The 26,908-nt window shown below is 39.6% G+C and overlaps 1 protein-coding gene across 5 annotated transcripts in view; it reads left to right on the top strand.

The window, feature by feature from the left end:
• Positions 1–26,908, top strand: part of SLC4A4 (solute carrier family 4 member 4) — a 351,065-nt gene that overhangs the window by 305,265 nt on the left and 18,892 nt on the right. For all 5 annotated transcript variants that reach the window (XM_035004843.1, XM_035004842.1, XM_035004844.1 and 2 more), the window contains exons 17-20: positions 5,018–5,131; positions 6,854–7,015; positions 20,428–20,606; positions 21,768–21,840. In XM_035004843.1, the coding sequence (XP_034860734.1) occupies positions 5,018–5,131; positions 6,854–7,015; positions 20,428–20,606; positions 21,768–21,840 (528 nt within the window). The remainder of the gene's footprint in view (positions 1–5,017; positions 5,132–6,853; positions 7,016–20,427; positions 20,607–21,767; positions 21,841–26,908) is intronic.

The following is a 26,908-nucleotide window of genomic DNA, read 5'->3' as shown; positions in this document are numbered from 1 at the left end:
CCTGGAGTCCCGGGATCGAGTCCCGCATCGGGCTCCCTGCTCGGCAGGGAGTCTGCTTCTCCCTCTGGCCCTCCCCCTCTCATGCTCTCTCTCTCTCTCTCTCATTCTCACTCTCAAATAAATAAATAAAATCTTTAAAAAAAAAAAAGACTAAAAAAATGGTGAACAAAAATAAAAGAGCTCAAAACCAGTTTGATATAAAAGGATCTTAGTTGAAACACTTTTCTTTGCCTTATTCATGAATGGAGGTAGGAATTCTCTTACATTTTAGCACATCTGTTTACCATTAAAAAATAAACCTTTTTTTTATAGCAAGCCCTTGCTATATATGAGTTGTCTTAATTTGTGTTTCACTTAGATTGTCATAGTTTATGTGCCTAGGATATTGAAGTTTGAACTTGGAGGGACTTAGTGTTTGGCTGGAAGGACATCCACAAGTTATATCTGTCCAAGCTAGATTTGAAACCTCCCAAATCCACAGGATTAGGTATGAAATCCTGTGGAAACAGGTTTCTCATGAAAACTTTGGCACTTCTAATCATTACCAAGAAGAGCTAGAAGGGGGCGCCTGGGTGGCTCAGTTGGTTAAGCGACTGCCTTCGGCTCAGGTCATGATCCTGGAGTCTCGGGATCGAGTCCCGCATCGGGCTCCCTGCTCAGCGGGGAGTCTGCTTCTCCCTCTGACCCTCCTCCCTCTCATGCTCTCTGTCTCTCATTCTCTCTCTCGCAAATAAATAAAAAAAATTAAAAAAAAAAATCTAAAAAAAAAAAAAGAAGAGCTAGAAGGGAATTAGAAACTATGGGTTTCTAATTTGATTTCTTTATTTACATGTTGGCACATAAAAGGTTGTTGTTTTGGAGTTTTTGAAAGAGCCTCAAGTTTGATGAAAATGGAAAGTAAAATAAACAGAAAACATGAAGGGAAATTCATGTATTTTTTTTTTTTCCTAAATGTGTTTGGAAATGTGAGAAGGACCTCAAGAGAGTGATTCTTATCTCCTTAAAGTCAAAGCTCTTGTTCACAGGTCCTAGGGTGTATCTAGTAAAAGCTGTATTTACTCAGCACTTGACATTTTTCGGGCACTTTATAGTTCTACTGTCAGTTTTCCCTCATTCAAATTAAAGTTTAATTTTAGTATAGGGTAAGACCTGAATAGTCTACTAAAATAGCACCCTTGCCTGCCTTCTCCAGTTAGAGGATTTGGAGTTGAATACAAAAGTAGTCTGGGAAAAATCCATTTCCTTACTATGAAATTTAAACTGGATCCAGTGTCTTAGAAATGCATGTCTGATCATAAACACTCTCCAGGAGTGATTTCTGCTGTAACTGAACTGTACTGTACAATTTAAGGGAAAGGAAGGGGAAATAGAAGTGAATATTTTATATGGAACATATCACCCTGGCTGTGATTTTTAATGAGGTTAAGCAATATTATTAATAAAGTAGCTTTTTTCCCCATAAATTTTAAGAAATGTAGTCCTGAATCTTACTAATATTTGTCTTTTTAGCTACTTTTATATTTATGGTATAATAGTACCACATTTGACAGGAATACCGTTGCTGAGGGCTTCTTCCAAATTTATAATATTTCATACACACACACATATATATAGTATTTCTTCCACGTGTATATACAATGTGTATCAATTTGGGAAACTAATAACTAAACTAAACTAGATAATCTATTTACTTATATTAGTTTCCTATGGTTGCTATGTCAAATTATTATAAATATGTTGGCTTAAAATAACACAAATTTATTGTCTTAAGATCTGGAGATCAGAAGACTGAAATGTGTCTCAATGCTCTAAGGTCAAGGTGTTGACAGGGCTGTGTCCTTTCTGGAGGCTCTGGGAAAGAATGCATTCCCTTACCTTTTCAGCTTGTAGAGGCTGCCCACATTCCTTGGCTCATGGCCCTTTCCTCCATCCTCAAAGCCAGCAATGACCAGTTGAGTCTTTCTCACAGTGCATCACTCTGACACTGACTCTTCTGCTTCCCCCTTTCATTTATGAGAACCTGGTGGTTACATTGGACCTACTAAAATAATCTTGGATCATATCCCCAATCTCAAGGTCATCTGATTAGCAACCTTAATTCTGTGTGCAACCTAATTCTCTCTAGCCATGCGACATTACATATTTATAGGTTCCAGGAAGTAGGACAATTACATCCTTAAGGGGGCATTATTTTGTCAACCACATCATCTGACCTAAATTTTAACATGATTATTCTGGGTTACCTTGACAATGTACTGAAGGAGGGCAAGTACAGAACCAGGAAGATGAGATAAGAAGCAGGAAACCACAGGAGATAAAATGGTGCCTTAGACAAGGGAGCAATGGAGGTGGTGAGAAGTGACAGCATCCTGAGTACGTTTTGAAGGTAATTTGCTGATCTATTAGATGTAGGATATGATAGAAAGAGGAGTTATATGGGTCGTTCAAAGTTTTTGGCCTAAGCAATAGGAAAAAATAAACTACCATTAATTAAGATGGAGAGAACTACTGAAAGAGCAGGTTTAGGGCTTCAGTGTTCAGTTTATGGAAGGCTCAGAATGCCTCTTCTCCTAACTAAAGAAGCAACATGTCCCAGGTGTCTGGTAGTGATTCCAGTCATGTAGGTCTGTTCCCTAGCAGGGCCAGAGGTGCCAGGCGCGCTGGGGCTGTCTACCAAGGAATTGAAGATTGGATTCATTTGCTACCCTCTACTTCTGTTGATGAGAAAAAGGAGGAGCACTGTCTTTTTAATACCGATCCCCCCCCTTTTGAACGACTTCTAACGTGTCTAAATTGTCAATAAGTTGGATTTACTGGATAAGGACTGGGAGGGTCGTAAAGAGATAACTTCTTTTTTGCCTTTGCAAAAAGACCTCTGGTCTTCCAGTGATTTATGACCTACTAGACCGGAGAGATTGTTGTAACATCTTAATATATTCCTGAACCTGTTTCATATGACCATGTTTGCCAGACCATCCTGAACTGCCTGTGTCAACACTTACTTGCACAAAACTTAAGAGATGGGAGTTTCCTCCAGTACTGAGCCCTGGGAAACATCCTTTTTCTGCAGGGATTCCAGATACTTCCAACCAAAATTAGTCGAGTGGCAGTTCTATATTATTACTGGGCTTTTATATCTTGTTTCTTGGAATTGATGATTCCCTCTAAAGACCTCCTGATGGTAGATTATTTAATTATTCCAGTGGTTTCTGCAGCCAAAGAGGCCTCATGGAACTTGAAAAAACAACAGTTGACATATATTAGGAGAGTTTATTATGTTCTAGATGTTATGTTAAGCACTTTCATGGCTTATCTTATTTAATTCTTATAACAAACCGGTGAGGTTGTAAGGATTATTTTGGCTACGTTTTGCACATGGAGTCATTGAAGCTAAGAAAGGATAGATATTTTCGGATAGAAAATGAATGTGCTGGGGTTCCAACCAAGGTCACCTGACTATAGAAACTGTGCTCCTAACCGCTGCACTATATTTTTCTCCCCGTATCGATCCCTGCCATCTTTTTGTGCTTGACACTGTTGTATAATTGGTGTTAATTCGCCCCTAACATAGCCCATGGCTGTCTTTCTGCTTCTTTGTGTGACTTCTCAAGAGAGCTAAGCCTAGCAGAACCCAGCCCTTCAAAAGGGAAACGAACTCCTAGCCAACAGGGCCATCTTTGGTCTTGCTGCTAGTTAGGACCCAAGGCTCCTGGCGCCGGGCAGCGGTGAAGAAGAGAACACAATGATGGCCTTCAGCCTACCCACCTTGCCAAGTACTTCCATTCCTCAGTTCCATTCCTACTGAACATCTGACTGCGGTAGTCCCCCTACTGCAGAACTGTCAGCCACTCAGCCCCTGCCTGATCTCTCTTCATCTGGCAGTACCAGAACACTGACTGCTCACCCTAAGGAAACCTCAAAGCTGCTGAATCCACCCTGATTTGTTTAGAAGCAGGCTTCCTTGGGTATGTGACCTTCATGAAGACATGGACTGTGTCTATGTTGTTCACTGTGGTATCCCTAGCCCCAAAATACAAGGTGCTGAGTAAATTCTTGTGCAATGATCAGATTATGCACCCCCCCGTGTCCATCCTCATGGGGACACAGGCGTCTGTGCTCTAGAGCGCTCCGAGGCCATTATCAGTGCCGCCAGACACCACACAGGAGCCGCCAACAGTCCCGTGCTCCCCTGCTGGCTCCAGAATGACCATTCTGCACCCACTCCATGGGAGAGGTTTGGGTTTAATGTTACAACCCCTCAACCCCAGCCCTTGACCTGACCAGAGGCAGATACTTTGGAAGCTTCGAGTTTGCCAACCCATGGCAACCACCACTTAAGAAGTGGTGGTGAAGAGATGCCCCACATACAGGAGACTTTAAGCACTAGCCTACAGCGAAAAGTATTTTCTTTGACAGAGGTAGTGATGTCATCATTTCGCTCTCCCATCACTTCATGTTCCTCTGAAGTCTTGAGTCCACTCAGTCCCCTAGAACTTGTAACCCCTCTCCTGCTAGATTCACAGTGTTTTCAGGTTACTTTATGGAATTGTCTTGCCCTATACACACAATGCTATTTTGCAAAATGATAAACAGAATTCTATATTTTTGTGTAGATTTTTTTAGATTTCATCCTTACCTGCATATCCTTTGTGCTGCATACAGGAAGAGGGTTTGTACAATATTTCAGGAATATGTTATTTGTAATTCCCTTCCCCTGCCTAGACACACACACATACACAAACACAGACACACACACACACACACTCTCTCTCTCTCTCTCTCTCTTTCTCTCTCTGATCTGTTCTGTGCGATTAGATTAGTTCTGGCCAGATGAGAAAGTGATGCAAAAACAATGTGAAAAATAATCTCTCTGTGGTGTGACACCTCCTTTAATTTGCTGGTGACGCTGGTACTGTAAACCACTAGCCAATACAGAATATTTTGTTCATTTCCAACACAGGCAAATATATTAATCCAGTGCTAAGCAGTCCCTGGTTTCTTTTTTATTTTTTTTCAGGCAAGAAAACTGATCAGTGACTTTGCCATTATCTTGTCCATTCTCATCTTTTGTGTAATAGATGCCCTGGTAGGTGTGGATACTCCAAAACTAATTGTGCCAAGCGAATTCAAGGTAGGTGAACTTCTGCTAGTCATTCCTGGGACTCTATGGCTTTCTTTCCCCTGTTAGAGTTTGTTGCATGTTTTTGAGTTCATTTTGTGTGATTATCTGTTTCTTTATTTCAGAGGTGGTCTTTTGCTAGGCGTGTGTATACACTATTTCTTCACTAAAATCAAATGCCTGATTAGGATCAAATGCAAGGTTCACATTATATTGATTTTTATTGAAAAATACAACCTCTGCTTTATATTTTTGGAGAATTTAAGATGAGCCAAAGTATTTCCATACAACTTATCACCTTGATCCGTATAGTAATTCTAGGATGTAATGTAACTATCATCATCTTGATTTTATGAAGTTGATGTTGGAGCTCATAAAGATTTAAAGAAAATGCCCAAGATTATATTTCTAATTCAGTGCTCTTTTCCTGCTACCAAACTACCTGCCATATACACACACGTTTGTATGTAATGTGCATTTTAATTATTACAAAGAAGATATAGGAATTAATCATTTTATAAATCTGTTGGTTTGTGCAGGCCTAATGGGTAAAATTTACATTTCAGTCATTCTTACATATCCCTCCCTAATTTTTCATTGTGTCTTTCACTTGTTTTGTAGAACACTCCTAGCCTCTCTCTTCATCACTGAGACTATATACTTGCTCAGAAAAATTAAACTAACTGCAGTTTTAGCTTAATAACTACTTAAGGAGGAAGTGGTATCTATGGTATAGCAAATAGATTGTTGCATTATCTCTGCCATCTCATACTCATTAGCAAAGATAAGTTTTCAATCATTCAGTGATTAGTTCACTTAAGTTAATATTTATTGAATGTTTGCTTTGAGCGAGGCTCTTTACAGGGGATTTGAAATGCACTGATGAACAAGAGAAATTTCCTTCCCTTCCAAGTTCTCAACCTAATAAAGGTAGTAAAATGCAAATAGATTCAGTGATGTAGTTATGAGCAAAGGGAGATGGAAGACAGAAATATCTTCAGAGAAGTGACTAGTAAATGTAGAGAAAATAATTCATAGGATTCCATTTGGTTTATTTGCATTATTTAGCATTAGGAAAAGGAAAGGAAAATTTTTTTTTTTTTTTCTGTAGTACAGATGTATGATCTGACAGGATAGATGGAGAACTAGAAAAATAATCGTATTTTTTATTTTTGGTAATATTTCTAAGGATTTAACCAGTTATTCTGGCTCATTTTTCAAATGTATAAGAAAGACCAGAGTATTTAAGCAAGTTCAATTATAGCATATAAAAATATTTGTAGCTTTTTCTATGTTATGTGAAACTATTACAATTTGGCAGTAGTAGAAATAACTTCAGTATAATTGCCAAAATTCATGGACAAAATTCATTGTTGTTTTGTAATTTCTTGCCTGTGTCTTTACTGTTATATTTGAATTTTTCTTTTGGCTGCCTCTTAACATAAATCACTGTCTTCCTTCTTGAGTCCTTAGATCATCCTAAATGCACAAAATGGCATTTATCCGTTTCCCCTCAGTCTATATTCTTACTCTCCTTCATTTAAAATACCGCCTTAAAATAACCACCTTTAGGATGTTTTTGGTGACTAATCTTTGTTTAACCTATAAGTAAGGCACTGCTTCTGTTTTTGAATATGTTGGCTCTCCAGAAATAAAATTGTGTCTCTCCCATTGATTTTTCACCGAATAGTATGTATTAATATTGCTTTGAAAATGTTCTTTCCCTTCTTCAAGCCAACAAGTCCAAACCGAGGTTGGTTCGTTCCACCCTTTGGAGGAAACCCCTGGTGGGTGTACCTTGCAGCTGCAATCCCTGCTTTGTTGGTTACCATTCTGATTTTCATGGACCAGCAAATCACAGCTGTGATCGTGAACAGGAAAGAACATAAACTCAAGGTAAATGTTCATAACAGTGGCTATCATTGCCTTCTACTTTCTTTAGAGTACTTGAAAATACTAATTTATTCAAAACCAAGACAGTTTTTTTTTAATTCTTATTTTTTTAAGTTAACATATAATGTGTTATTTGTTTCAGGGGTACAGGTCTGTGATTCATCAGTCTTACACAATTCACAGCACTCACCATAGCGCATACCCTCCCCAGTGTCCATCACCCAGCCACCCCATCCCTCCCAGCCCCCACCACTCCAGCAACCCTCAGTTTGTTTCCTGAGTCTCTTATGGTTTGTCTCCCTCTCTGGTTTCATCTTGTTTCATTTTTCCCTCCCTTCCCCTATGATCCTCTGTCTTGTTTCTCAAATTCCTCATATCAGTGAGATCATATGATACTTGTCTTTCTCTGATTGACTTATTTTGCTTAGCATAATATCCTCTAGTTCTATCCACATCATTGCGAATGGCAAGATTTCATTTTTTTGATGGCTCTATAATATTCCATTTGATGGCTGCATAATATTCCATTCCATTGTGTGTATATAATATATATCTTCTTTATCCATTCGTCTGTCAGTGGACATCTGGGCTCTTTCCATAGTTTGGCTGTTGTGAACATTGCTGCTATGAACATTGGGGTGCATGTACCCCTTCGGATCCCTACATTTGTATCTTTGGGGTAAATACCCAGTAGTGCAATTGCTGGGTCATAGGGTAGCTCTATTTTCAACTTTTTGAGGAACCTCCCTACTGTTTTCCAGAGTGGCTGCACCAACTTGCATTCCCACCAACAATTTAGGAGGGTTCCCTTTCTCTGCATCCCCGCCAACATCTGTTGTTCCCTGACTTGTTAATTTTAGCCATTCTGACTGGTGTGAGGTGGTATCTCATTGAGAAAACCAAGACAGTTTTATTGAGAGTTAGATTATAGCTAATATTCTTTCCGACTTGGCAGAGTCACAGATCGCTTTGTGTTGACACATGTCCTCGATATAATACTTTAGGAAGACCTCATTTAAATCTGAAAAAGTTGAGATCATATTTCCTTCACCACCAAAGAGGGCAATATAAACTGTTTACCACTCAGCCAGTGTCATCCTACATCTGATTTTAATGTGGTAACTGTCCTTAATGAAGACAATGACAAATACTTTTTCTGAGACTATTGAGATAAAAGCATGTTTGTTTTTAATCCATTGACTTGGTGAGTTACAGTAATAGATTTTCTGTTCTTGAACCAACCTTTCAACCTGGTAGAATAAAGTTTCTTTTATACGTAGTTTTTATATCTTTATGTATAATTATTACATAATTATATAATATACAGTATATTATATATGTATATATTTTGGATTTTTGCATCTTTTTTAAGAGTGACATTGGCCCGTGGATTTTCTTTCTTACAGTGTCCCTGTCCAATTTTGGTATCAGGAATATATTATCCTTATAAAATGAGCTGGGGAGTGTTTCTCCTCCTATTCCACTTCTATTCCATTCTCTGAAATAGAATATAATATTCTCTTTATTATGTGTAACATGCCAATTATCTTTTCTTTGAATGATCAAACATGTTTGTAAAACTATCTGGGCTGAGTAGTTTTACTGATGATCAAAATGTTCTAATGGTTATAAAACATTCATAATTTCTATTTATCTGTTTTAGAAACTTATACTTTTCTATATTTTGTTCCATTTCCCCAATATTTTCAAAATTATTGATACATTGTTTATAGTATTATCTTTTGTTATTTTTCTAATCTGAACTTGTCACTTTTCCCTTTAAATTCCTAATGTTATTGATTTGTGCTTTTTACTTTCCCTGATCAATCTAGCCTGAGGTCTGTTAATTTTATTGGTCTTTTTTCAAAGAAGCACTTCTTTACTACATTGGATTTTTTGTACTATCTCATCATTTTCTGTTAATATTTCTTTATTTGTATTGAAGCCATGTGAGGTACATCCACATTTGTATCTAGTTTATCTTTTCAGTGAATTGAACTTTGTATGTGACTCTCTTTGTTTCTAGTAATGCTTTTTGCCTTAAAGCTTATTTTATTTCATTCTAATAAAGCTAGGGTAGCTTAATTTTCACTTATCTGATATGTATTTTTCAGTTCTTTTACTTTCAGTATACCTTGTGTCTCGTGTCTCCTTGTAAATAACACATAGGATCCATTTTTACAGTCTTTTCTCTTGACTAAAATATTTAATCCGTTTAAATGGATAGTGATGACTAATAGATTTGGATTCATTTTTACCAAAATTATTTTTGCTTTCTACCTGCCTAAGTTTCTCTGTGTTCTTTCTTTTTTATTTTCCTTTCTTACCCTCTTTTAGGTTGATAGGTTTTTGGTTTTTTTTTTTTTGGTCTTCATTCTAACTTGTTTTCTGTTAGTTTGGAAGTTATACATTTTATCTTTTCTCTTAGTGATTATGTTGTATATTTTAATATGCATATTTAAGTTCTAAAGCTAGTCAGCATGTTTATACTTCTGCTGAAAAATGCTAATGGCTAAAGAATGCTTTGATGTTGATATTCCTTCCTGAGTCATATATTGTAATTACCCAGACCTGATTGCTATCTGGATTTAAAAATACAATTAGATATGGTCATTGTTTTTAGAATTATATACAAGTTTACCATTTTCTTAGCTTTTTCTTTTTTTTTTGCATTTCAGACCTTCCATTTTTGAATATTTTTCTTTAGACAATTTCCCTTAAATAGTTCTTATTTACTAGACTTTTGAAATTTTTTCTGTAGGGATCATTTCTGTTTGTATGAAAGTATTTTTGTTTCACCCTTTATTTATTTGACAGAGAGAGAGCACAAGCAGGGGGAGTGGCAGGCAGAGGGAGAAGGAGAAGCAGGCCCCCCACAGAGCAGGGAGCCCGACATGGGGCTCAATCCCAGGACCCTGGGATCATGACCTGAGCTGAAGGCAGACGCTTAACCAACTGAGCCACCCAGGCGGCCCTATCCATTAACTTTAGAGTATGTACTTCTAAAGATAAGATCTGGGTTTTTAAAATTTACTTAGAGAGAATGTGTGAGAGAGCGTGGAGGGAGAGGCAGAGGGAGAGAGAGAATCCTCAAGCAGGCTCCTCAATGAGCGCAGAGCCCAACACGGGGCTTGATCCCAGGACCCTGAGATCATGACCTGAGCTGAAATCAAGAGTCATCTGCTCAAACAACCGAGCCACCCAGGCTCCCCAAGATAAGATCTGTTTTTAAAAGCATGACCACAGTACCACTATCAGTCTAAAAGAAGTTAATAAAATTCTTTAATATCATCAATTATCCAGTCAATATTTAAATTTACTAATGTGTCATAAATATAATAAACTTTAAAAATATAGTTTATTTGATTAAATCAGGATTCCAATTAACTTTCAAATATTGTTATCTTAAATCTTTTATAAACTTTTAGTTCGTAAGTTTTCTCTTCCCCACCCGCCACCATCAGTCTGTTTGGTTTCCCTAGATATTTATTTGTTGAAGACAACCAGGTTGTTTTTCCGTTTATCTTTTGCAATATAACAAGTGAAAACAACAATTTATTATGTTTCTTTGGGTTGACAGGGTTCAGGTGGATACTTCTTGCTTGACGTCTTTCCTGCAGTTTCAGTTAGTGTCATCCGAAGGGTTGACTGGGCTGATTGTCCAGTACAGCTTCTTCACTCACTCCCATGTCTCACATACCTAGTACCTTGATTCCTTGGTGTGTCTGTTTGTCTGTCCGATTTCTCTTTCACCACACAGCATCTCGTCCTTCAGAGCCTTTTGATGTGGGTTAGGCTTCTTGCAGCATGGCAGCCTTGAGCTATTTGTACTTGGTACATGGAAACTGACTTCCCAAAATTAAGAGTGAAAGATGCAAGGCCATTTCATGGTTACGCCTGCAACTGGCACAGCTCTATTCTTTACTTTGCTATCATTGATTGGTCAAAATAGTTCCAGACCCAGCCTCTACTGAATGGGGTAGGGAAGGGCTCCATTGTTTGATGGAGGAATGGCAATTTTACACTTGTAGAAAAATATGCAGGATAGGAGATATTTTTCTAGTCATTTTTGGAAAATAAAATCTGCCACATTTGGGGACACCTGGGTGGCTCAGTCGGTTAAATGTACAACTCTTGATTTTGGCTCAGGTCAAGATCTAGGGGTCCTGGGATCCAGCCCTATGTCTGGCTCTGCACTCAGCAGGGAGTCTGCTTGAGGGCTGTCTCTCTCCCTCTCCCACCGTCCCCCCATGCTCTCTCTCTCTAAAAAAAAAAAAATCTGCCACATTTGCACTATAGAATTTGCCATAGTCTAGATCATGATGCTTTTCCCCCTGTGGTGTCATTTAGCATGCTCTTTTGTCTTCTGTATTTTCTTTAAATTGGTCGTTGGATCCAGAAGCTTGACGAAGTATAGTTTTGTCATTTTATATCTATATCTCTTTATTTTTGAGGGTAGAGTGGGAAGACATTCTTAGAAGGTCAGGACCATTTTACATTATGTTTTGACTTCAAGATTTCTAGACCATAGAGATAATGTGAATTCCAGCCTCAAACTTAATTGCAGGTTTATAGTGAGAAATATCTTTCGAGATTCTTTTTTTCTTATGGCTTTATATCTAGAGGCAAGGCCTAGAGAGGCACATATCCCTACTGTCTTTCTCTGTAGGGTGTCTTATTTCCTAGTTGACCAACTGAGTATGCTGTGTTTAGAGTATCCTAATTTCATTTCAAGGGATGTCTTTCATTTATACCCTTTCCCCCATATCCCTAGAGTTGGTCTCCTGTCCCTAGAGTTCAGATGGTCATTCTAAATCCAGGCCCTAAGGTCTCTCAGGGTGGGCCTAAGCCCCAGGGCTTACTGACCCTATAGATTCACTCTTTCTTTTTTTTTTTTTAAAGATTTTATTTATTTATTTGACAGAGAGAGAGATAGCGAGAGCAGGAACACAAGCAGGGGGAGTGGGAGAGCGAGAAGCAGGCTTCCTGCCGAGCAGGGATCCCGATGTGGGACTCGATCCCAGGACCCTGGGATCATGACCTGAGCCGAAGGCAGACGCTTAACGACTGAGCCACCCAGGCGCCCTAGATTCAGTCTTTCTTGTTGCCATTGTTTTTTGTCTCCAGTTGTTTCTTTTACTTTCTGGTAGGTAAGCCATGATTTCTAAAAGATATTTTTTGTATTTGGTCAAGCATTTTTAGATGCTCTATACTGGGAGGGGTTTCAGTGTTGATTTAGTTTGAAAGGCTGGGAATGGATGATAACTAATTTATTTTATTCTAAAAAGAGTTAGGAAGCACATTTTTAATTTTGTTATATAGTTGACCTGATTTGTTATGTGTCTTTGGAGATAAATGCCTATTTACTTTTGCTCTTTAAGTTTTCTTATTAATAAAATTCAGAGTTTCAAGTTTAGCAAATTTAGAATTGATAAGATACAGAATTTTTAAAAAAGATTTTATTTTTAAGTAATCTCTACATCCAGCGTGGGACTCTAGCTCTCAACCCTGGGATCAAGAGTTACATGTTCCACTGACTGAGTCAGCCAGGCACTCCTGATAAAATATGGAATTTTTAAAATTCTCCTGTTCCCTATAGAAAACATTGGAAAATCAAGACATATTAAGATTTACCTCTTAAAATAGGAATTTTAAGTTTTCATCACTTTTAGGAATTGCTTATTTGAAATCATTTCTTTGAATGACAGTAGTTACAGAATAAGTGCCAGTGTTTTGACACAAATCTCATGATACCAGTGGAGAGATATCATGGATGAAAGGCTTTTCACTCTGGATATTGTTTTATTCACATTTTATTGGGAAAGGTGGCTGTGGAACGTGAACATTGGAGATCGGTCTGAAATTAAAGGGGTCTGACTGCTATGAAATTGATTCAAAAGAGAAACCTGGAAGAGTGAGAGAGAGGGAAGCATTGTAATATTACAAGCAGCATGTTTTGGGGTGGCATTTGCTTTGGCTCTGTGTCATGTGGCCCTGGCTGGCTGGCTGCTCTGTTGGGATGGGATCCACCTTTCCATTCTGCTGAACTGCTCCTTATTGATGTAGGAGCGCCAAGCAACTTGGCTTTTCTTGGCCATCATTTTGGTTAGTTATGTCCCACATTCTCCCTGCAGAGCACTCAAAAGCAAATGGGGTTCAGCAAGGTCATGACTTCTCCAAGGTTATTTCCTGAGTCATTGCAGAGGTAGGAAACAAGTCTGAGCTTCAGACTGCAAAGCAAAGGATACTTCTCACAAGGAAAATGATTTTAAGTAGGTGGGAGGGAGAAATAGTTTAGGATAAGTATCTAGGCATAGACATAAGTTGGTGTATCAGTGAATTTTCTGATACCCTTTGTGGTAAAACCCTTAATTTGAGGTCCTTTTCTTGGATAACTCCAAAATTTGCCCTGTTTTATTTTTCCTTTCTATTCCTGTTATCATAACCTTAAATCCAGTCCTTTTATTTCATGTCTAGACTATTCTAACTGTTTAACCATGAGTTAATAATCAGGTTCCCTTGCTTCATTTCAAAAGCAGTAATTTTTTTAAGTGTTGTTCTTATATGTCAGCCTTATATTTCTAAAACTTTACCCCTTGGCCCTCTAAACATTTGCTCCTTGAAGAAGTCCATTTGCCTTAGCCTGGGAATTAAATCTCTTTGTGATATGTTCTCAACCCAAATTTAGAATGATGCTCTCCACATACTATACAATGCTCGGATCAAATGGATTCTTGGTTTCTCCTCAAATCTGGCACATCTCCTGCCAGTTATTTCAACTCTCCTCTCCATTCCTCGATGATTACCTCTTACTAAAATCCTTCCCATCTTTTAAGAGCCTCCAGATATAAACTTGTCAGTGTAGCCTTCACTCCTAATGTAATTTCTGTTGTTCTGATTTTTGCTCTTACTAAATGTGCATTACTCTATAGCACTGGTCACATGATATTCTGCATGGAGGTTAGTTAGGTTGGATAATGACCTTATCTCTTTTTCTGAGCCGAACGTTTTCAAGGCAAGGATATGTTTTAGTCCTCTCTCCAGCTCTGTTTTGTGGCCCATCACAGCGATTTCCATATGGTAGGCTCAGTAAATACATAATGAAGAATTTGGTTATCTTGGGCCACATGGTTCCCAGAGTTGTTGCACTGTGTGAGATGGGTGACAGCTGAAAACTTGCCAACCCATCTCCAGTTCTCATAGGGAGTGCTTCTATTATTCAAAGCCCTGTTTAGATGTCATCACAATGGGAAGTTTTTGTGGGTTCACTCTAGACATTGGTAAACAGTTTATTCTCTGTACTTTGGGTGTCTCTTTCAAACCTCTTTGAATCTCTGTTTAGAGCGCATTGTAATTTGTGTACAGATCTGAGTCCCCTCATCTGATTGTGAGCTCCTGTGGGGAGGAACTATGTCATGGTTCTTGGTGTCCCCATAAACCAGCTTATTGTCTGGATCATGGGGGGCTCCTATGCACAATAATGAATGTTTATTCTGTGTCTGTGCATGTGTGTGTACTTCTCTGACCCTTTGTTACCATCTACTTACCAGATGTAAACTTTAGACTGTTAGTCTTTTTCTCCCCTAGATTTTGATTTCTGTGGATTTATTCCAATTGACTTTTGTTCTGTATTAGCAAAGCATATACAATATCAAAAGGAAATAAAATTTTACTTCCTGTCCTGCTACTTAAAACAATATCTAATTTCAAAAAGTAGAACATCCTTTGCATTTATATTCATGGAGACAGGACTTTTTTAAACTTTAAAGGACGTACATAACCGTTTGGGCATTTTTTTGCGTCCTTGCTATGTATGGAACACTTGTGTTAGATGTTGAAGATAAGAATTGTTCTAAGTTATAGTCCCTGCCCTGAAGGAGTTTAGTGGATTTTCTCTCTTTACCACTTAACTCCACCACCAAGGTTGGGATTGACTTGGCTTTCTTTGTGCCTTGTATCTTGCACATACAATAAATTATTTGCTTCCACATCTGGCTTCAACTAATAATCTATAAACCCCTTAGGGGCACATGTTCTTTCTTACTTACTATTTTATCTAACACAAGGCCTAACATGGTATAGGGTGTTCAGTGGGTGTTTATTAAATAACAGTTTTCCAAGCAAAGATATGAGCAAATGCAAAGGCCCCAGGGTGGGAAGGTATGTTGGTATGCTGAAGAACAGATAACAGACCAGCGTGACTGGAACATAGGGGAATTAGTGATGCATGGTGAGGTCAAAGGGAGTAGGGCCAGATCATGTAGAACAAAGGTTCCCAAATGCAATTCTTTGTTGGTTGTGGCTGTCCTGTGTATTGTAGGCTATTTAGCAGCATCTCTGGTCTCTAACCCCTCGATGCCACTTGCACCCTTTCCCCTAAGTTGTGACAAACAAAAATGTTTCTAGACATTGACAAGTGTTCCCTGGGGGGACAAAAGAGTTCCAGGAAGAAACACTGATATGGAACCTTTTAGATGACTTTACTGTGTTTTAGGTGGAAACAGAAGGCCACTGGAGGGTTTTGAGTAGGGAAGTGCCATATAATAATTGAGATTTTAAAAAGATTACTCTGTAAGGAGAATGGGCTGTCAGGGACAGGACTGAAGCAGGGACTTCTATGGTGAGGACGGGGTTGAGGGCCAAGGGTTGCTAAGTGATGTCAAGGAAGCAGGGGAATTTGAACTGGACCTTGGAGAGAGAGAACGGACTTAAACAAATGTTAAGACTTAGAAACAGGGTACCAGTTTGAGGAATGGTGCAGAATGTGCAATGCCCATTTAAGGAATGATGAAGCTTCAGGAATCTTTGAGGGCCCCTATCATAGTATCAGATGGGGAGCATCTCAGCATGGCAAGCCACGTGCTTGTCATGACTGGCTCTGCCCTGTTTGACTTGCTCATCTCCTGCTGGCCTTCCCTGCTCCCTCAACATTCCAGCCTGGATGAATGGCACCTACACTGCATTCAAACACTCTCTCTAGCAGCATTAAGGATGGATGGGAGAGGTGCCAGAGTGGGGGTGGGTGGAGGGGAGTGGTTAGGAGGCCCCTGTGTAATTCAAGTAGGAGATTATGAAAATCTGCAAAAGGCAGTGGCAATGGGGAGGAGGGGTAAGGAACAATGCACATGCTATTTTTGAAAAATGCTGTTTTCTGTATTTCTTACAGTACTATTTCTATTAAAAGTTCCAATATTTGAATACTGTTTTTATTCCATTCAGAACTAGTTATTCAGATACCTTTAACTAAAAGAAACATCTTAGGGTTGGCTTGTTTTCATATGTATAAGTTCAGGAACAACTCTAACATAACCATTTGGGTTCTGTACATAAAGATGGCAATAGCTGGGGCACTATGAATTTTTTAGCATAGCTTTTACCATTCTGGTCAACAAATATGTCTCCAGTGTTTACTGTATGTAGGACACTGTACTAGATAGACATTGTAAGCCTTGCGCATTGAAATTTGGCAAAATAAATTCATGGCCTTTCCCTCTTTGGACTCAGTCTCCTCAAAATCTCTCCCAACTGTCCATTGTCCTTCCCCCCGTCCTATTACTTTAGTTGGAACTGTGTCAGCTCTGGCCTGGATTATGGCAATGCTGTCATGTCTGTCCTCTCTGCGTCCAGTCTTGACCACTTCCGGTATGTCCTCTACAAACCAAAAGAGCCATCCTTCTAAATAGAAATCTGATCATATCACTTGCCTGATTAAAAGCCTTTAATGGCTTCCCTTTGCTTTTATGATAAAAATTCCAAAGTCTTTAGCAAAACATTAAAGTTCTTACTTCTGTAGTCTTATTTCCTACCTCTCCCATCCCCTCCTATGCACCAACTCTATTTCATTTTCTCAAAATGGTGGCTTATTTGCCTAATTTTTTCCTCCTGCTTCCCTATATCTTGCCTCCCAGCTGGTTATGGCTCACATTTTAGGACTCAGCTTAAATACCACCTCCTATGAATACCATCTTTGACTTTGGGCTTAATACCCCTTCTGCATGGCACCCCAAGCTCATCCCATGTGTAGAACAGTGTGGTATTGCAAATGCCTCTTGATTTGTCCAGCTCTAGCACTACATTGTAAGCCACTTGAGGGCAAAGATTGTATATTTACTGTAATTTTACTTCTAGGATCTAGCAGAGTGCCATTGAACAAATGAAGTAACATTCATTCATTTACCCAACAAATGTTTATCTGGAGTGTTCACTCTATGATGGGCACTGTGCCAGGTTCTGGGGTTTCAATGGTGGTGAACAAAAACACCCATGGTCCCTGTCCTCACAGAGCTTTTTTGGTCCATGAGGGTGAGAGGTATCATTCAAATAGTCATGCAAAATGTGACATTGCAAATGTGGCTAGTGCTGTGAAGGAGAGGTGATGGTGCTTTAAGAAGCTGTAAGAGAGGGTTTGACCTATGTCAGGAACTATAAGGAGTTCCCTGAGGTGATGGCACTTATACTGAGATTCAAGCATTAGTAGGAATTAGCTAGATGAGGTTGGGTGGGAAGAGTATTCCATTGGGGCACAGGAATCACAGTGTATGTACAGGCTTTACAAGAGGAAGTAACCTGACCAGAACGAATGCCTTCCTGATAGAACCCAGTGTGGCAGCAGTGACAGAGGGAGAGTTGAGCATGAAGAGGGAACCACACAGAGGCAGGCCGGGCAGGGCCTTCAGTTCATGGTGATGATTTCCCCTTCCTCTTAAGAGGAGCAAGAAGTCTCAACATGGTTGAGGGAAAGGAAGACTTTTTGAAGAGAATGATGTCAGGGCACACAGTAATTATGTATCTACAATTATTTTCTCTCAGAGCTTTTATTTATTTTGGTGGTTTTGCATAGTTTCCTCTGTATTCTACTTTCTAAAATCCTCACTTCACCCTCTTTGGTATTATGTGGCCCCTTTTTGTTAGTCTCCAGGATATCTTGTTCAAACTTGTTTTTGTTGAAATAGAGCAAGAAAGCATGGATTTGGCTCACGGTAGCCTACATGACATTTTCTACAACAGCTATTCTTTTGACCCATTGATCTAGGCAATGTGTACATCCGTAGGTTATTACAGTTTCCTTGATGCCAAGATTTGGGGATCCTGTCCATTAATTACCATGTTGGTACCTCTAATATGGTCTTGAGTGATTTAGTCTAAATAGGGCTTAAAACTATGTGATATTTCCCGCTGTTGTTCACCTTCCCTCCGCCCCCCTCCCAAGTGATTCACATTTCTACCAATTAACAAATCAAGTTTTAATTTTCTGTATGGCTGATTAAGAGTTTATAGTTGCCATTCAGAAGAGTGTATACATGCTATTCGTGATTCATTTTTTTGGTAAATATTAATTGAGAGTTGACTATGCTCCCTGCACTCTACTTAGGTATTCAGGATACAGAGAAAAAGAAACATAGTCCAGGTCTTCCTGTTTCTTACAGTCTAACGCCAAAGCCAGATAAATGCACACATAATTTCAAAACAGTGTGATGAGTACTGTGGTAAAGGAAAGCATAAAGTGACAGGGGAACAAAGAAGAGGAAATCTAACCTAACTGGACTTACCCATCTCACCTGGACTGAGGCAGGAAAACTACCAGAAAAGATAAAGGCTGATTTAAGTCTTAAGGATGAGTAGGACTGGTTCAAGGTAAGAAGGAAGAGTAGAGGTTATTCCAGGGAAAGGGGGCTAGATGGGCGAAGACACAAAGGCATTAGTATGTAAGACATATTGAAGGAATTGCATATGATTGAAAGTGGCCATGGTATAGGATGGGGGCAGGGGAGAGGTGAAAGATGAGGCTGCAGATGTGAACAGAGGCCAGAGCATGAATGGTCTGCAGTGAGGTCATAAGACACATCCACAGGCAGGAGTGAACAAATGCTGTGGATTCCACCTTAAAGTATAGTCAGAACCCAAACACTTCTTGCCATCTTGACTGCTACTACTCTGGCTCTAACCATCACAATTTCTTGCATGGATTTTGGTAGCAACCTCCTAACTGGGCTTACTGTCCTTGAGTTTGTTCCCAGCATAGCAGCCATAGTGTTTAGTATGTAAGCAGGTCATGTCACTCCTCCACTTAAAACCCTCCAGTGGCTTCCCATCATACTCAGCATACAAGCCCAAATTTTCATAGTTCTACTTAGTACTTAGTACTATTTAAGATACTGTATAGTTTACAGTTTACTTACTTGTGTTGTTCATTGTTGGATACTTCTGTTCATAGTCAAGCCTGGACTAAGTCAATGTGTGCTCTTCTTTCTTGTGTCAGCTACCCTTGCCTATGATGAATTCTTTGAGAACAGGATTAGACCCATGTTTGTGAGCCAGGGGTGAAATCTTGGCATTTCAGTGAGAGGAGAGCAGTGTTCTAATTGACTGTAATCAGACCTGAATGATAACAGTCACCAGGTTTCTAATGTAAATTACACTCTCAGTTTTTTAAAGCCAGCGTCTCCATTACCTCAGATTGGCCATACTCTGGCTCTCGGTGCTTCTGCTTCCATGCTGTGCAAATGGACTGCTCTGTTTTCTCAGGCTCCATAGGGGCTTTAAGCATTTGATTTCTTCATAAACAGAGCAGGGAAATATAACCACAGAATAACATTGTGGACACATTTAACAATATTTATTTAGTGAGTAAAAGAGCGAGACCTTTTGTTACATAGTCTGCTCTTCCAGTCAATAAACGTTATTGTGACCAATAAAATCAGCCTATTCTGATTAAGGGTGCATTAAGTACCGCAGTGATCGCGTTTAATTGGTTATTAAACAATTATTTTCCTATACTATGAAAGGTGAGAAATCGTCGTAGGCATACCTTCTCAAGGTTGCTTTCAGATCTCTGGTCTCCATATGCTGAGTACTATGTAGGTGAACAGCTTATGCTAAACAGTCAAACAGAGAAGGATTGGTGCCTGCCTTTTTTAAGGTGTTTATTGTGCTTAGGTGAACAACAACCAGTACCACCACTGTTGGCCATCACCATTTCTTTTGGCTCCTACTACGCAACAACCACTGCCTTTTAAGTTCCTATAAGGTGCTTTGCCTCTGTTACTTCACTAGAAGTGAAGTATGCGAATGGTCACAGTAACTCCTCAAGGTAGATTTCTATCTCCATTTTTCTGATTACAAAATTGGATACAGAGAGGATGACTGACAATAAGCAAACGATAAGTAAGCTGTGAACTTCAGTCAAGCTAGAGGAGGTGTCACGTGGCAGCTCTGTGTTTAATTGCTAGGGGGGATAATATGAAGAAGATAAAGTCCCCTTCCTTGAAAAACTTACCTTGAAGTAGGTTTCTTTAGCAAGCCAAGTGAGGTGGGGTTTTTTTGGTCATCTTAATTCCCATCTGGAAATAGGACAAGATAGATGAGTTTTGTTCTGTTTGTTTTTTTTCCTATGGTTTTGTTACCTCTTTCTACAGAAAGGAGCTGGATATCACCTGGATCTCTTTTGGGTGGCCATCCTCATGGTGGTGTGCTCTTTCATGGCTCTTCCGTGGTATGTGGCTGCGACCGTCATCTCTATTGCTCACATCGACAGTTTGAAGATGGAGACAGAGACTTCTGCCCCTGGAGAACAACCAAAGTTCCTAGGAGTGAGGTATGCGTAAGTCAGAGGAAAAGGGCTCTACAAAACACATCATGCCACACCTATGTCATTCGTAGGAAATGGGCAGGATGGGAGGAGAAAAGGCTGGGGATGATTAATTTATTCCTGTACTTGATGTTCCAGAAAGGACTACATTTTCTTTAGAAAGAGAGTCTTCAATAACTTTTTGAATTCGCATCTTATATTCCATAAATTCCCTTTGACTAATGAAGGCCAACTGAGGCAACGTAAAAGCACAAATAGGTCATTCATTTTCTTCACCGAGTAGCTCACTTCGGTGCTGTGATACTTACTCCATCACAAGCATATGTAAAGGCCAAACCCTTTAACCTTCCAGCTCTGTTGAGACTCCCCAAAACTCTTGAGTCTGGTTGTGATTTTGAAGATTCTATGAAGGGAAAGGAATTCTTATTTCCCAGTTCATTTTCTGTCCCCATAAACACTGAGAAGCCTTGACCGCCAGCTGTTAAATTTGGGTAGCCAGGGTCTACCCAAGGGCTTGCATAAGACCTTGATACTGTGTTGAATGCTTTTCACAGCAAGCCCTGCTCGCAAGTGCTTGGGTGAGTAGCTTGCAGGACAGAGCCACTGTTTCCCACGCCACAACAGTGGGTGATTCTTTCTTGGGGGCTGGGGGTGTGGGTGCTGGATGGGAATCCTATTTGTTAAAAAGTACTCTTGTTTAGATTTGGAAATTAGACTGATGGGATTTATTGCACTTATGAAATTTCCCTGAGTTGTTTACTAATTAGAATGCAGGACAATGTAATATCTGTCTCCTGAGAAAGAAGGTGTAATTACACAACAGCACAAGTCGTTTAAAAAATAAGGGCTTTGAAGAGGCCAGGAATTGATGGACCAAGAGCAAGTGACTTTTTTTTTTTTTAATTCTAAAAGGAGCAAAGGATTTAGCAGAATCACTTTTCTCTTGACGAATTCAAATCGCGTGATACAATAGTTTTAAGAGAATTTTATAGTTACTTGGAGCTTATATGCTGTCCTTGAGGTATTCATTTATATAAGATATCAAGACCTTTGCTGTTTTAGTCAAACACTTATTTGGTCAATGTATAGTCCTTTTTGAAGGTGAAAAGACAAGGGCATATTTATGAAAACAAGAGGCAAATTGGTAATCATTTGATTTGGTTTCAGGGAACAAAGAGTCACTGGAACCCTCGTGTTTATTCTGACTGGTCTGTCAGTCTTTATGGCCCCCATCTTGAAGGTAAATATGTGGTAAATACTTGTCTCTTCCTCCTTCTCAGTACACTGACAGATAATTGGATATGTGAAGAGTAGAATTCCTTATCTGCAAGATTCTCATCAGTTCTGGAACACACTGAAGCAGGGGTCAGGTAGAACAAGGACTTTAAAAACTTTTATTTTGGGGGTGCCTGGGTGGCTCAGTCGTTAAGCGTCTGCCTTCGGCTCAGGTCATGTTCCCAGGGTCCTGGGATCGAGCCCCACATCAGGCTCCCCGCTCCATGGGGGACCCACTTCTCCCTCTCCCTCTGCCTGCTGCTCCGCCTGCTTGTATTCTCTCTCGCTCTCTGTCAAATAAATAAAATCTTTTAAAAAAACAAACAAAAACCACTTTTGATGTCCTTCTCATTCCTTACTCCTTCTATTATTTATTATTACTATTGTAGTTATTTGGTTGAACCATATTAAATTACCAGTATTCAATTTTTGACCTATACAAATGGCAATTCCGTACAGTTTAGTCTAGCTGACCTCCCCTCCTCACTGCATTTCTTACTCTTCTCCTTGTATCCTTTCTTCCCACTACTTCCCATTTACTTGTCCCTAAATCCTGCTTCCACTCCCCCCCCCACACACGCACACATTAGACTCCTGGGTAACACAGATGAGCATTTTGTAACTTTTCTCCTCGTCTTAATTATTGCTGACTGTGTTTCTATTGGCTTTGAATCAGAAGGCCTAATCTCCACAGAGGGAGACTAGAGTAAAATTACTGATTTATGACTAGAAAACTTTAGAAATGAACTTTTGAAGAAGAAAAAATGACATGCTAGATGATTTAGAAAATTAGGAGTCAAATATATAGGTTTGATCGATGGGGTGACTATCTGCCAAAATAGATGAATGGGAACTGTATGGGAAAACCTATTTAGAAGACGAGATAGGGTTAAAAGAGTAGATTTAGCTGTCATGAAGCTTCCATTTCTTTTTTTGTGACACAGGCATTTTATTCTTTCCTTCTATAATATGAACAATACTGGCCAGTTATTGATAATTTGTATTTGATGCTTTGCACCACAGTACAAAACATGAAAATTACCTATAGACCTAGAAGCTATCAACAACCACTGTTAATATCCTTTCAAATTCGTCTCTGAAAAGTTTTGTTTATTTTTAAACAACTCTCATTTTTCAGATTTTTAAGATGCTTATTTAACTACACAAGTGATGGAGCAGTACATTCTTGTAAAGAATTCAAACCATGCAGAAGTATAGAGAGGGAAAGGCGAAAGACCCCCATTCTCTCGAGTTGGCACATTTATAAGTCAGTTGCCATTCAGATGAATTTGAGGAATGTGGAACTCTTAATTTCTTAGCCTATGGCTAAGACTGGTTTTGCCCTCAGGGTGTTTAGATTATCGTGTACGTTATGCACAAAACGCTTGCTAAACAGTTAAAAGATTTAAATATTCACCTCTTGTCCCTGGTTTCCACAATGTCAGTTAACCGGCTTAATTAATTTCTGCCTGGAATCATGAAGGAATACATATTTCACATAACATGTGGAAAAGTAAAATTTAAAATAACCTCAAAGAAGTTGTTTCTGGTCACATACGAAGAACCTCTAGAGAGTACAGGTCTTAAGGTTTTGCAGGGACAGAGGGAAATCTGTTATCCCTTTTGCCAGGGCAAAGCAAGTTGTGGGGTAGGTTTGAAGTTGTGAGTTTCGCAGCATCACATCCACTCTCCAAAGGCTTTATGTCCCTTTGTTGCCCCATAGACACTAGCACATCAGCTGGTGGAAAAATCGAATGACAGCTTTCTACCACGTAGGCCGTAGAACCTCATCTGGACAGATCCAGTTTTAGAAAGGTCGTTGCAGGCAATTATGACCTCATGTTGTGGGAGGATCTACAGGAATGAATTTGCCCCTGGGTTCCCGAAAGGTGGGCTCAATGACACAACTGCAGAGATTTTTTATGGGGTCTCTTAGCGCTTAGCTACCAGTAGGGGATAAGAAATCTTTCCATCAGTTCAAATGAGCCTGTTAGCCCATTAGCCCCCACCCATTTTGTCTTTTATTTTTATATTATGTCTTTTCATTAATACAGTATCAAATCCTAACTCAAAAAATTCAGATGTGTTTAAAAGCTCTCTCTTTTTTTTTTTTTGTTACAGCAAATTGGCTTTAATCTTAGAGAATCTGTCAGCTGAGTAATCACGTATGATCCCAAAGGGAAACAGAGAACAGATACTGTATAAATTGCTATTTTTAGGAAAAGATGCAAGACTCACATTTTCAACAACGCCTCTTCCTAACTATTTTCTAACCCTGTACCCAAATGTGGCTGCAGAGGAATTAAAGCTGAAAGCCCTTTTGTTCTTTATTTTACAATGATTCTTTTTGCCCCAATATGCAAAGCACCTTAGTATCTGCAGGAACAGATTATAATACAGAGAAAGAAGAAAGAGAGATGTAAGGGATCAGCGAGCATGAGCTTGCTTTTCCTTTTGACCTTCCTCAAGCTCACCCTTGTTCAGCTGCTAATGTTCATAATTATGGCCATTTCCACCTGGCAACTTTGAGTCAATGCAAAGAGTCATTGTAAGAATCGGTGAAAAAGGTGGTCCAGCAAACATTTTTACTGGGCAAGGCTTATGCCCAAAATGTGGGAAATGAAACTGTTCTGTTACTATGGCTTCCAGTATATTGTGGGAAACCTAGATTTGAAAACAACAAGAATAAAGTAGTCCAGCATTGACAATTGTGATTCCAGACTTCGGTGAGTAGAAGTGTTCTTTCTTTCAGGAATCACATCAGCTAGTTTCAGATCACGTGCCCTTCTTCCCACGAAATTGGTTAGCTTAGAAGCATTCACCCCAGAATTCTTGGTAGCTCATGTAAAAAGTCAATACAGGAAGAAGCAGATGTTGAGGGTACAGTTTAACTAAAACCTCAGTAATGACTAAGTAGGAGTCAGGATTAACAATTAACCTCAGAATTCACACGGAAAGAGTTATCAGGGGTTACTTGGGAGGAGGGAGCCTTTTTCCTCCACCATTGGACTATGTGTGTTTTAAAGGAACAGATGACAACTTTAGAGAATGGTTTTACTTAAGAGTCTGGCTTTGAAAGGCAGATGAAATGAATGGAATCAAGAGAAATATGGGCCTTTCACTTTTTAAAATGACATGGCTCAGCACCTCCCCTACCCGGCTCCCTGCATCCCATAGCTTCAGTGCCTCAGAGGATACGAGTAATTTTCTCCCTGCATTGAGCAGGGTGGGTAGCTGTCCCCTACGCCTCCTTATGCAGGCTTACTTTGAACGTGAAGCTTGTGACCTCTGTTTTGATCTCTTTGCCGAAGCCTGTCTTTTTACATGGAAAAAATGTAAGGAATCATAGTGTATTAGCTTTAAGTTCATGAGGATACCCCATGACCTTAGCCAGCTGCGCTCACACATGCCTCAAATCCCACCCCTGATTCAGTACAGAACTGTGGGGAAGCAGGAAGAACTGGCTTCCCAGGCTGCTTACACAGTTTAGATCTGTGTCTCTGCGGCAGAAACACTGCCTGTTAAGCTCAGGTTCTGTATGGGGAGACTGGGGCCGACCACAGAGCAGCAAAAAGATGAAAGACCGTTCCTAGAGCTTGCTTTTTCAGTTCTTTTGGCAAGCTTAAAGAAATAAAGATCAAGTAAAGTTCACTGCTACTTCTGTTGCCTTTGCTTGAAGTAGTTCATCTTTAACACGAGGTGTAGCCGAAATTTGTCTTTCGCATTTGTTTAGGGTTCTAGAATGTGGAGGCTACCATTTGATTTGTATCTGGCAAGCATTTGTTGAGCTCCTACAATGTGCCACACACCCTGCTCAATATCAGAGAAACAAGGAGAGATGGTAGTGAGGAGGAGGATGGTGGTAATAGTGCCTCCCATTTATTGGGAGCTTGGCATCGGACCAAGAGCTCTGCACAGATTGTTTTTATTTAGTTCTCCAATAAAACCTATGAAAAACGTATGTATAATTGCATCCGTCTTACAGATAAAAAAATATATAAGTAACCGGCCAAGTCACAGAGTTCTTAAATGGTAGAGCCAAGATTTGAACTCAGGCAGTTCTAACTCCAAAAGCCTGATCTCATAACCATCATGGTTTATTGCCTTTTAAAATAAGACAGTATTGCCCCTCAAAGAACTCCTTTACTTTCTTTTCCCATGAGATGATCTTCCCCAGCTTCTTTGATCCAATTTCCAGTTCTCTTATGTAGAGAGAAATGTGGCATTTTCGCAACCTCTTCGTCCATGGTTCCGTCAATGACTAAGGACCGGATTTCAAGTCAGCAGCTTCCTTATGGCCCCAGATTTTTAAGGCTTAAGGGCATTAGGATGTTATTTTAATAACACGTTCCAGAAGACAGTTGTTAGAGTTGAAAGGACAATATTGTAGAGCTTATAGAAAACCGAGGTTTCGAGTCTGACCTTCGCAGCCACCACTCTGGCCTGTACCCCTGCCACCCCCACCCCTACCACAGAGGGACCAGAGGGAGCTGGGCTGGGCGGTTGCAGGTGTCTCGACTTGCCAGTGAAGGTCCTGATGCTAATAATGACATCAGGACCACATTTATCATTTCTTGAGTATCTGTTATGAGCCGGTCCCTGAACCAGATCTTATGTATTATGTAATCTTTATCATAACCGCTGTATAGATGAGAATGCTGAGGATAGAAGTTGACAGTTCTCTCTCATTTCTGCAATGGGTAGAACCAGAGTTGTAACTCAGGTCTAGCTTCTGTGCTTCCATGCTTATCATCAGTACCTTATTCTGAGTTTTATATACACACACACACACACACACACGCACGCACATGCACACACACAGTGACTATTATTCTGCTAGGAGGCCTCACTGCTTCACTGAATTCTGCACTGTGGACAACTACCATCTACCCTTCTTATTAAATTTACCCTTTCACATTTTTTTTTCTTACGGGAATATTCTAACACTATCAGAAAATCAATGGGAGGGCTAAGTAAAAAAAGAGTGGAGCTACATTCACCAGAATTTGAAAAATTTGCTGACATCATCTGAG

Source organism: Mirounga leonina, unplaced genomic scaffold, assembly GCF_011800145.1.
Source record: "Mirounga leonina isolate KUSES-001 unplaced genomic scaffold, KU_Mleo_1.0 Mir_129, whole genome shotgun sequence".
NCBI lineage: Eukaryota > Metazoa > Chordata > Mammalia > Carnivora > Phocidae > Mirounga > Mirounga leonina.
Note: the sequence above shows the minus strand (reverse complement) of the source record. Positions and strands in the feature narration are given on the sequence as shown.